We start from the raw sequence: 12,631 nt of genomic DNA on the forward strand, positions 1-12,631 counted from the left end.
TACTGTACACAAGAAGCAGCACACAACTGAAAACAGGATATAAACGGGGTAATAACCTTAAAAACAATAGCTGATGCAGCCTGTCATCCACAGACTGCGTAATAGTTTAAAGGATTCTTAGAAACAATGGAAGTACCTCTATTAAGCTGCGGAAAACAATGACACGTTTGTACTACACACTATGGTATCTCCTGCCAGGTGGGAAAAGTGTAAAAAGAAAATATTCAATTCTAATATTCTCCAAAAGTCTACCGTGAACTTTAAGGGGTTGTCCCACTGAGAGACCTTATTCCCAATTCACAGGACTGGAGATAGGTGGGGCCCGTTCTCCTCCGTTTGAGTGGGTCGGTGGTCATGCATGCATGCTGCCACTCATTTCAGCGCTATAACGCTGCCAGATATGGCCGAGTACAAGCGGTTGCCTATTTTAGACCTGAATGGAGAGGCAGACACGCACACCGCTCCATTCAAATGGGAAGCATAAGGCCCCTTTCACACGAGCGAGATTTCCGCACGGGTGCAATGCGTGAGGTGAACGCATCGCACCCGGACTGAATCCGGACCCATTCATTTCTATAGGGCTGTGCACATGAGCGGGAATTTTCACGCATCACTTGTGCGTTGTGTGAAAATCGCAGCATGCTCTATATTCTGCGTTTTTCACGCAATGCAGGCCCCATAGAAATGAATGGGGCTGAGTGACAATCGCAAGCATATGATGGACCATGTGATGAGAGCAGTGACGTCACCACAGGTCCTTTTGCTCACAGATCATCAAAGAACAAGTGGATGAGGTGAGTTAAATTATTTAATATTTTTTTTAACCCCTCCAGCGCTATTGTACTAAGCATTCTGAATTAAGAATGTTATTATTTTCCCTTATAACCATTTTATAAGGGAAAATAATAAAATCTACACAACACCGATCCTAAACCCGAACTTCTGTGAAGAAGTCCGGGTCTGGGTACCAAATATGCCGATTTTTCTCACGCGCAAAACGCATTAAAACGCTTTGCACTAGCGGGGAGAAATCTTGCAATTTTCACGCAACGCACCCGCATCTGTTCCCGCACGTCACCTGCAACGCCCGTATAAACCCAGCCTAAGCCCTTTCAAGCAACTGTATGTAGTATTTTGTATCTATATATTATCCAGATAATACGTTTGGCTCTATTTTTCATATTGCAGATGGCTTATAGAAGTTTCTTGGCTGCCAAAAAGTAGGTCTAAAGCATCCGGTTATGGATGTATATTTTTCCAAGAGCATACAGTATTATAGATCAACCTAGTTCAAGGGTCTTCACTTGGTTCCCTTTAAAGGGAGTTGTATGAAAAAAAAATAGCGCCCCCCATTCGCTGTAATATCAGACACAGCCCATGTGGAAATGCCAGTTTTTGTTTACTTTATAGTTTGAAAAAAAAAATTGTTTACAATATGTAGCGTACACCATAACTCCTGGTGACAACATGTCATGTGATTGTATGAACAAGACGTCACAGGGAGCAATCGAAGCAGAATGACGTGGATATATAGTATTTTATACTGAGTATTTAATTAACAGGCCCCCTTGACCACACTGTATACTTTTATATACATTCGTCATTGTAGATATGAAAGCGGTGACAGGTTTTTTCCTATACTACAGGTTAATTACAGTAAGCATGCTCATAGCAGTGCAAAGTACAGACAACCAACATTCACATATAAGTTATTTAACTTCCAGCCCACACCTTCCACATGTAATCTGTGTGCAGCACAGTCACTCAGATCTCTATGGAATATCATTTCCTTAACGTACATTGATTCACAAAAACAATCCAGACAGTAGAAACATTGCAGAATGAGACTTGCTTTTTACATAAGTGACCTTGCACGTCAGAACTTCCGATAGGTCCGTTTTATTAAATAATGCATTCCCTATAATACAGCAATTCTGGAGCATCTTTTCTTAGAACTGTGTTGTACTGTTCCGGTTATTCCTCCTAGAAATGTATGAATAAACTGATAAACTACATGTTACCAGTTGGGTGTGTACCTTAAAAAGCTCTGGCACTATCCAATCTGTGCTGACGATATAAGATTCCATAGGGACAGGCCCCATTTATCTCTTCACCCATTTTGGGTCACTTCTAGAGATGAGCGAATTTCATATTTTGAAATTCGTTCACGGTTTACTGGTATAAGCTGAATTGTGTTATGGATTCCGTTACCATGGACCATAATGCAATTCCATGATGGAATGCCTTTAGAGGCATTCCGTTATTCATTCCGTCATAATAGAAGTCTATGGGCTGCAAAACGGATCCGTCCCGTTTCCGTTATGCAGGGGAGTCCTTTGTTCAGTTTTTATCGCGTTCCGTTGTTCAGTTTTTATCGCGCGGGTGCAATGCGTTTTGCACGCGCGTGATAAAAAACTGAATGTGGTACTCAGACCCGAACTTCTTCACAGGAGTTCGGGCTTGGGATCGTTGTTCTGTAGATTGTATTATTTCCCCTTATAACATGGTTATAAGGGAAAATAATAGCATTCTGAATACAGAATGCTTAGTAAAATGGTGCTGGAGGGGTTAAAAATAATAATAATAATAATAATAATAATAATAATAATAATAATAATAATTTAACTCACCTTAATCCACTTGTTTGCGCAGCCGGCATCTCTTCTGTCTTCTTCTTTGAGGAATAGGACCTTCGATTACATCACTGCGCTCATCACATAGTCAATCACATGATCTTTTACCATGGTGATGGATCATGTGACGGACCATGTAATGAGCGTAATGACTTCATCAAAGGTCCTATTCCTCAAAGAAGAAGACAGAAGAGATGCCGGCTGTGCGATCAAGTGGATTAAGGGAAGAGATATATATATATATATATATATTTATTTATTTTAACCCCTCCAGCCCTATTGTACTATGCATTCTGTATTCAGAATGCTATTATTTTCTCTTATAACCATGTTATAAGGGGAAATAATAAAGATCGGGTCCCCATCGTGTCCTAGCAACCGTGCGTGAAAATTGCACCGCATCCGCACTTGCTTGCGATTTTCACGCAGCCCCATTTACTTCTATGGGGCCTGCGTTGTGTGAAAAACGCACAATATAGAACATGTTGCGATTTTCACGCAACGCAAAAGTGATGAGTGAAAATCACCGCTCATCTGAACAGCCCCATAGAAATGAATGGGTCAGGATTCAGTGCGGGTGCAATGCGTTCACGTCACGCATTGCACCTGCGCGGAATACTCGTTCGTGTGAAAGAGGCCTAAGGAAGGCATCGGGCTGCCTTCCCTGCCATTTGGTCCAAGTAAGAGAAGCGCAGGGACCCGATGGCTGCTTCCTCCCTGCACAGACATCGCACGTGCCGCGGTCAGCGCTGACTGCGGCACATAAAGGGTTAATGCGCTGGCATCGGTGATTTCACCGATGCCAGCTCATGCAGCAGGGGTCCGGCTATCAGTGACTACAGGACCCCTGCCACGGATCGGGCGGGCGCATCTTCTGCTCCCGCCCGATCACCGCGCTGTACATGTACGGCGCTGGTCCTTAAGTCACGGACATCTGCGTGGTACATGTACGGCGCGGGTCCTTAAGGGGTTAAACCAGAAAGTTCTATTTTGGTCTCATCCGTCCACAAAACTGTGTTCCTAGAGCATTCAGGCTTGTTCTTTCTAGTTGAATAAAAGTATTTTTTTCAGATTTTTGGTGCATCTTACAGCAAAGACACAGACAACTTTGGAACCATGCTACAGACTACAATACGGTAATGCTGGCGGTTTTCTGACAGGTCCCCTTTTAGTTGCTTAAAAGTTACCTTGTGTTCCTTTTACCTTGCTGACTATTACATGCCTTGTTCTTGGAGAGATCTTTGCTGTTCAACCACTCCTGGAGAGAGTAAGGCCCCTTTCACACGCGCGTGTGTGCAATGCGTGACGTGAACGCATTGCTCCCGCACTGAATCTGAACCCATTCACATCAATGGGGCTCTGCAGAGGAGCGGTGATTTTTTATGTTATAAGGGAAAATAATAAAATCTACACAGCACCGATCCCAAACCCGAAATTCTGTGAAGAAGTTCGGGTACAAAACATGCCGATTTTTCTCACGCGCTTGCAAAACGCATTAAAACGCTTTGCAGTCGCGCTGAAAAATCGCACATTTTCCCGCAACGCACCGACATCTTGTCCGGCTCTCACACGCGACGCCCATGTGAAAGAGGCCTAAGGGTACCTGCACATGGGTGCAGATCAACTTAAAGAAGATCCACACGAATTTCCATTCAGATTTCTGTACGTTTGTGCTCCATATCCGCACCAAAATCTGAAAGTGTACATGAGATTTGTGCAATCTCATACATTTTGCTGATACTGTACTACACTGCGGTTTTAACACATGGGAATCCACGCAAAAAAACTGCACGTATCCCTCAACGTGTGCAAGTGGCCCAATAGTGGTTTTGAATTTCCTCCACTTGTGCACAATCAGTCCGAGTGTTGATTGGTAGGGACCAAACTCTTTAGGGATTGTTTTGTAACCTTTTCAACAACTCTTCTTCTAAAGTCGGCAGAAATCTTTGTTAGTACCATATTATACTTCCCCAAAAATGTTGTGATCATCAAACTTTGATAGATCCCTGTTCTTTAAATAAAACAAGTCACTCACTCACAACTGATTGTCACCCCATTGACTGTATAATTTCACCTTCAAAACGATCTCCTAATCCTGAAGGTTCACATATTTTTGCCACTCAAAGAAGTTTGATTATTTTTCTCAAATTAATCACCATCTCATTTGATTTGGTTATCGCTATCGACTTTTGAACGTGTGTGAACATCCGATTGGTGTTTTAGGTCAAATTTATGCAGAAATACAGAAAATTCTGTAGGGTTTACAAGCTGTGAAGCCCCATTGTATAGGCTTATTGTCTCCAAGGCTACATTCACAACATATTTTCTGTCCGTGTTCCCAATCCGCATTTTTTGCGGATCGCACAAGGACCCATTCATTTATATGGGACAGCGAAAAATGCGGACAGCACACAGATGTCATCTGTGTCCTGTCCATATCTGTTCTGGTCTTTTTCTAGAACAGGACCCAAATATAAGTAAAAGGCTGCATAAACTGCAGTCATGAAGAACTGCATTTAACCTTAAAGGGAACCTGTCATCAACTTTATGCTGACCTCACTGAGGGCAGCATAAAATAGTGACAGAAATGCTGATTTCAGCGGTGTGTCACTACTGAGCTAAAAGGAAGTGGTTGCTGAGAACCAGCATCATAATCATTGCAGCCCAGGCCTTGCTGGGTTCACACCTGAGCGTATTCGATAAGCGCTGTTTACAGGCGTTTTTAAGGCGTATTTTAGGGCGTTTTTGTATTTTGGAAACGAGCGTCGTACGCGCGTTCTTGCTATTATTGACCACAGAGGTGTACAATGAAAAACAGAGGTGTTACCTGCGACAAAACGCCCTAAAGAAGCTCCTGTACTTCTTGGGGCGTAGGGCGTTTTACAGCGCGTTCGTACGCGCTGTAAAACGCTCAAGTGAGAACCATGCCCATAGGGAAACATTGTTTTGTGCCTGCTGAGCGTTTTACAGCGCGTAGGAACGCGCTGTAAAACGCTCAGGTGTGAACCTAGCCTTAGAGTCAAATCTACCTGAGAAGAGTCATGGTTATTCATGAATTGCTGCTCTCCCTGCTCTCCTGCTGATGACTAAAAAGGCTTCTACCTAGTTTTCTCCCTTTGTCTAAGGCCTCTTTCACACGGGCGAGTATTCCGCGCCGATGCGATGCGTGAGTTGAACGCATTGCACCCACACTGAATACCGACCCATTCATTTCTATGGGGCTGTTCACATGAGCGGTGATTTTCAGCATCACTTGTGCGTTGCGTGAAAATCGCAGCATGCTCTATATTCTGCGTTTTTCACACAACGCAGGCCCCATAGAAGTAAATGGGGTTGCGTGAAAATCGCAAGCATCCGCAAGCAAGTGCAGATGCGGTGCGATTTTCACGCATGGTTGCTAGGTGACAGTCTATTCACTGTATTATTTTCCCTTATAACATGGTTATAAGGGAAAATAATAGCATTCTGAATACAGAATGCATAGTACAATAGCGCTGGAGGGTTAAAAAATAAAAAATTAACTCACCTTCTCCTCTTGTTCGCGTAGTTCCCGGTCTCTTCTTTAATGATAAACTACCGGCTAGGACCTGTGGTGACGTCAGATCACATGTGATCTGACGTCACCAAAGGTCCTTTAGCCCACAGCTCATCATTAAAGAAGTAAAGAAGAGACCGGGAACTACGCGAACAAGAGGAGAAGGTGAGTTTATTTTTTTATTTTTTTTTAACCCTCAATTGATCACCTACTAAGCATGCTGTATTCAGAATGCTATTATTTTCCCTTATAACCATGTTATAAGGGAAAATAATAACATCTACACAACACCTAACCCAAGCCCAAACTTCTGTGAAGAAGTTCGGGTTTGGGTACCAAACATGCGTGATTTTTCTCACGCGAGTGCAAAACGCATTACAATGTTTTGCACTCGCGCGGAAAAATCGCGGGTGTTCCCGTAACACATCCGCACATTTTCCCCCCCGTGTGAAAGAGGCCTAAGAGAGAACTGCCAACCATCAGCAGATGGGTGAGAGTGCAGGAGATTATGAATAACCAGGACTCTTCTCAGGTGGATTTGACTCTTTCCAAGGCCTGGGCTGCAATGATTATGATGCTGGTTCTCAGCAACCACTTCCTTTTAGCTCAGTAGTGACACACCGCTGAAATCAGCATTTCTGTCACTATTTTATGCTGCCCTCAATAAGGTCAGCATAAAACTGATGACAGGTTCCCTTTAAAATACTGCTGTTAAACATAACATGTGAAGAAAGCAGAAGTTGTTAGTGTCCTCAGCCTCATCCTGCAGTAACGGATCAAGGTTTTAGCTATTTGACCCAGAGTGATCAGCAGAGCGGTTGTCCAGATGAGATAGCCGTTTAGACTATATACACACGGCAAGGTAGTTTAGGTGGATTATCAGCGCAGATTTGCACCGCGTTTCCATGTCAAATCTTCAACAAACTCGTGTTAATTGCAGATTTTGGGGCAAATTTGCCCCAGATCTCACTCTTTGCATTGCACAGTAAAATTACATATTTACCAACAAGCAAAAATTACAAACATTAAAGGGGTGGCCAGGATTAAATAAAAAAGGGTGTTCTTTTTTTTCCAGAAACACACCCATATGCTGTTTCTGCTATGGCAGATGAGGCCAATCCACCCAAATGCAATACCGGACATAGACGATAGGCCGATGTGGTGCTGGTTCTGTATAAAAACTAAAATAAATAAATAAATAAATAAATAAATAGCAGAACTTTTTTCCTAATCCTGGACAACTACTTTAGGCTACCTGCACATGGGTGTGGGTAGAATTTCAGAAATCCACATGTGTTATTTGTGGATTTGATGTGATTTCTCCACAAATATCACTATTCTACTGAAAAGGGTGAAATCTGCACCAAAAATAAATATATATATAAAATCGCACATAGATTTGGCATGTCTGCACAGCAGCACAATTTCCGTAACTACTGCTGCTGCCGAGGTATAAGAACACCAGTCTTAGTTGTGCCCCCTGCACTGCTATAGTATATGGCTTATTTATAATGGGGCATGTGCCTAGTCATAAATTCGGCACACATATTCAGTCCGTGCAACCATTTGAAAGGGGCTGGCATAGCTTTTAGTCAACTTTTTCACGAAAAAGTTGTAAATTTGCCTGTGTTAGAGTTCTCGCCCCAGCATGGCCCCTGACATGCCCCTACTCCGCCACATCTCGCCCACCTGTGGTACTTGTCATAAAAACGCAGTGCAACAAAATATTGTTATATGAGCCTAAAAATAGTCTAAAAAAATGCCCTTTACGACTATTTTTACGCCACAAGGGCTTCAATAAATGACCCCCGATGGATGTCATTTACAAAACTTGTACTCCAGTTTTCTGGCATAAAAAAGTTGCACAATTTTGAATTTTTGGGTTTCTTACAGCTCTTGCCACTTATTTTTTTAAAGTGAGATTAGATTAGCAGAAGGGAGCAGGCCCGACACGTTTACAATAATTTATCAGCGATCGGATGTGAACACGATAATCTTTACTTGAAAACGCTTGTCTGTCATCGGCTTTCAATGGCTAAATGTGATTACATTGTTAATCACCTAAGCGATTATCCACTCATCTAAATCCACAATGAGTATATGTTCACACAAAGTATTTTGGGTGCAGAATCCGCGCCAAAAATGTATGCAGATCATCCCTTTGATTTCAATAGGGAATCCGCATGTGAAACCATACAGCGCTTTTTTTCCCGCTTGCAGTTTTAAAAAACGCACCGCATGAAAAGCTGCGTCCTGTCCATCCTTGATGCGGATTCCACATCCATAATTTCCATCGAAAATGGGCAGGAATGAAAATACTTGTTAAAAACGCATAAAATAAACACACCAGCCAGCAAAAAAGAAACATTAATGAGCCCCAATAGATTGAAAGTTGTTTCCTTGTCTTGCCCTAGTGCCAGAACCAGTGCAGAGGCAACAATAAATCACCTTGTATTACTTAGGGTACATTCCTATATGCGGCAGTGGATCCAGCAGGCTGTTCCTGCAGAGAGCCCCCTGCTGGATTTCACCGGATCCGGCATTGCCAGGTTGTACAGTTCACCTTCGGATCCCCTTTGACTATACTGGGCTCCAGCATTAGGGACCACATGCATAATCACACATTTAGGCTACATTCACACAAAGGTAATTTGTTTCCGTGTCCGCCAACCGGCTTCCTAAAACATTATGTCACTGTACCCAACAATGGTAACAGCTGAATCGCCCAGATATTGGCTGAGAGCAATATTATGGAGAATACTAGTGCCCTGTGAAGAAGCGCGACTGCGAACGGACACTGGGCCATTCCCTCCAACCCAGGTTTGTAGTATTTTCCATATTATTGCTCTCAGCCAATATCTGGGCAATTCAGCTGTTCCCATTGTTGGGTACAGTGACCTAATGTTTTAGGAAGCCGGTTGGCACCTTATAATGTCAGTAATGTGGGCTTATTTTGATGCATTCTAGTGACTGTTGAGCCTTATCATTGTAATTCTCCTCCCTGTGGTTGGAGGGACCTTGTCTCCATATTCTTGCACTCCTTCAGTATATGTATTTTACCTTTTGTGGCATGTGTGTATGTCAATTATTTGATTATGTAATAAAGTTTTTGCTTATTAGTTTGTGTGGTGTAGAGTTTTTTATAGGAGTTAATGTTCTGGTTCCACGCATGGTATATGTTATGATATATACATTGGAGTTAACACACATACATACACAGACACATAAACACACCCACCCATGCACACCCGTACACAGACATACAGATACACACACAAGCATACACAAACACACACATACACACACATATGCACAGACACCCACCCATGCACACTCATACACATACTCCTACAAGCACACACATACGCATACACAAACATCCATGCACACTCATACACAGACACCCACCCACACACAAGCATACACGCATACACAGACACCTACCCACAAGCACACACACACACACCCACCAGCATACACACATACGCACAAGCATACACAGACACACACTCATATACAGACATACACATGCATACACAGACACCCACAAGCATACACACATACGCACACAGACACCCACAAGCATACACAGACACACACTCACATACAGACACACATGCACAGACACAAACTCATACACACTCATACGCACGCATACACAGACATATACACAGACACCCACCCACAAGCATAAACACAGACACCCACCATCATACATACATACATACACAGACACACAATCATACACACACTCATACACAGACACCCACCCACACACAAGCATACACACACATGCACACACATACAGAAAAGCATAAACACACACAAGCATACACATACACAGGCAAATGAGATCCTGATACAATGTAGTGACTGTAAACATCAGCAGGACTGAAGACAAGTGGCTCAGGTTGACAAACATTGGGTGCTCCTTTATAGCCTGCCATCTGCAGACTGAGGATCTAATAATACACAGAGTAAAGCTGCAAACCTCTCATTTGCTGAATAAACCCTTCTGCTAGTCCAGTCCAACAGGTGCTCAGTCCTTACCTTCTAGGGGACACCTGGGCATGGTCCTTGGCATGGCCACCTGCTGCAGCAGCCTTGTTGCTGGCATGGTAAGCTGTCAGGACTACCCCCCTCTGGTTGCTATTAGGCCTCCAGCTCATTGTGTGTCCAGCATAATTCCTCCAGCTTGTTGAATAGATAATGCTTGTTCCTGTCTTGCCTCCTGGCAACTCCACTCCTGCTGCTCCTCCTCCCTCAGCATGGTGGTGGTAATGAGCCCAGGGAGGAGCCCTGCTGCCGCCTCGTGCACAGCAATGACTCAGTGCACATCAATGCTACGTCTCCTGTCCATCAGCTGAACACAATGCTTTTGTGCTGTACAGATAGGTTCATTGTTGAGAAGGCTCTGAATGAAAGCGAGCTGCAGCATATCACACAGAAGCATCTGCTGCCAGGCGACCCTTACCCGATCGCATTGCTCTATATGCCTTGTACTGTCTATAGGACAGTGAGCGAGAAAGGTTGACAATGGGACCGACCATACTGTTCATGCGCCATCTGGTGGCCGAGCGGAGAACGTACCGTGCATTGTAGTAAAGCAGGCAGAACTTTCCTGCTAATTATATTTCCCACTATCATGAACATAAACCTCCTGAATAGTAATAAAACGCACATACAATAATTCTCTAATGTATACTAGAACCAAAACGGTTCCCGTTACAAACAGAAGCAGTGTTGGAGGGGAATTGTCCAGCTCCTTGTGTTTGCTCTGCCCATTACAGAACATAGATTGCCATGCAGGCTCGGACTGGCCCACAGGTGAATCCCCCGGTGGGCCCCTAGTCTCCCACCCCATGCACAAGTGGCACATAACATTTACTGCACTACATACATATAGTCAATGTACAGCACCTAAACCAGCCTATGTTCATATAGAAACTCCCCAGTTTATTATTATAGACACGATCCGAGCTGAGATGACTTCTAGGTATAGAGGAAAGCTAGCCAGTGTTCTCTTCTCCCCAGGACCTACCTTCTCAAAGTTGCTGCAGGGACCCCCATATTCAATCATCTGGTAGCATCTTGCTGCTGTGTGAGCAGGTAATATTTGAATGTATCTGTACGGTGGCCCCCAAAATACATTTTACTGGTGGGTCCTGGGCACCCCAGTACGACACTGGTTCCATGAACATAAACTTAGATTTTGCAGTGTCGTCTTGTCACTCAGATTTGCAATGGGGCAGATGTAGTGGTCAACATATATTCAAAAATCGGTGTATATGCATCTATAAATATACTGTATGTTTTGGGGGGGAAAGAAGCTTTTGTGGTAGTCTGTGAAGTATTTTGGTGATACAATATCAGCGGCTTGTAGAAGTTAAGTAAGGTCCCCTTAGTGCCCCCACATGGTAGTTATACCCCCTTAATGCCCCCATATGGTCATTATGACCCTTTAGTGCCCCCACACAGTAGCTAGGCTGCTTAGTGCCCCACACAGTAATTATGCCCCCTGACTGCCCCACACAGTAGTTATGCACCCTTAGTGCCCTCACACAGTAGTTATGCCACCTTAGTGCCCTCACACAGTAGTTATGCAACCTTAGTGCCCCACACACAGTAATTATGCCTCCATAGTGTGCCCACAGTAGTTATGCCCCCTGTAAGAAGGTACAAGGAATTATTGTGGATGATAGGTACGTGTCACCGAGGTTCCTGGCCTCAGTGGATTAAGAGCCGGTTTTTATGTGTCAGCAGCTGTTGCTGTTTCACACTTTAATAGTTAATATGGCTGTATAGCTGATCCGGGACGGCTCTTACTGGGAGTAGTCAAAGTGATGGGTGGGTGACTACTCCCCATGTTCAAGGCCGGGTTTGGTCAGGCCTAAAAACCAGCCAGCACTGCCAGATAAGGGGGATTACCTCAGTCTGACAGTGGAGCTCAGGAGGTGTGTGTGCTGGGATCTGATGCTTGTGCCGTGCTGGAGGGCTGAGACCCGTGAGTATGGGAAACGGGCCCCTTAAAAGCCTGCTATGGACTGCTGGAGGCATAGCTGCCAACAAGGTGATTTTTGCTATGTGGACTTCCATTGTGTGTGAACTAACACCAAGACTGCAAAGTGACATTTTGTTTTTGCTTTATGTGTGAATAAACACGGAAGTTTGATTTAAGAACTGGTAATTTGCCTCTGTACTGCGTCCGCACACCCTGTCTACCAGAGCGAATCCCCACACCCCTTAGTGCCCCACACACAGTAATTATGCCTCCTTAGTGCGCCCACAGTAGTTATGCCCACTTAGTGCCCTCACACAGTAGTTATGCCCCCTTAGTGCCCCACACACAGTAATTATGCCTCCTTATTGCTCCCACAGTAGATATGCCCCCTTAGTGCCCCTTCACAATAGGGCTGCCCTTTATTTTTAATAATATAAAAAAGTTGCACTTAGGATGCAGATA

At 43.9% G+C, this 12,631-nt stretch overlaps 1 protein-coding gene across 1 annotated transcript in view; it reads right to left on the reverse strand.

Moving 5' to 3' along the window:
* ARHGAP18 (Rho GTPase activating protein 18) overlaps positions 1–10,446 on the reverse strand; it is a 132,297-nt gene extending 121,851 nt beyond the window's left edge. Inside the window, exon 1 of the mRNA XM_040429127.1 lies at positions 10,219–10,446. Within this exon, the coding sequence (XP_040285061.1) occupies positions 10,219–10,337 (119 nt within the window). The 5' untranslated portion in view covers positions 10,338–10,446. The remainder of the gene's footprint in view (positions 1–10,218) is intronic.
* Positions 10,447–12,631: the final 2,185 nt, after the last annotated feature.

This window comes from Bufo bufo, chromosome 4, assembly GCF_905171765.1.
Source record: "Bufo bufo chromosome 4, aBufBuf1.1, whole genome shotgun sequence".
Taxonomy (NCBI): Eukaryota; Metazoa; Chordata; class Amphibia; order Anura; family Bufonidae; genus Bufo; species Bufo bufo.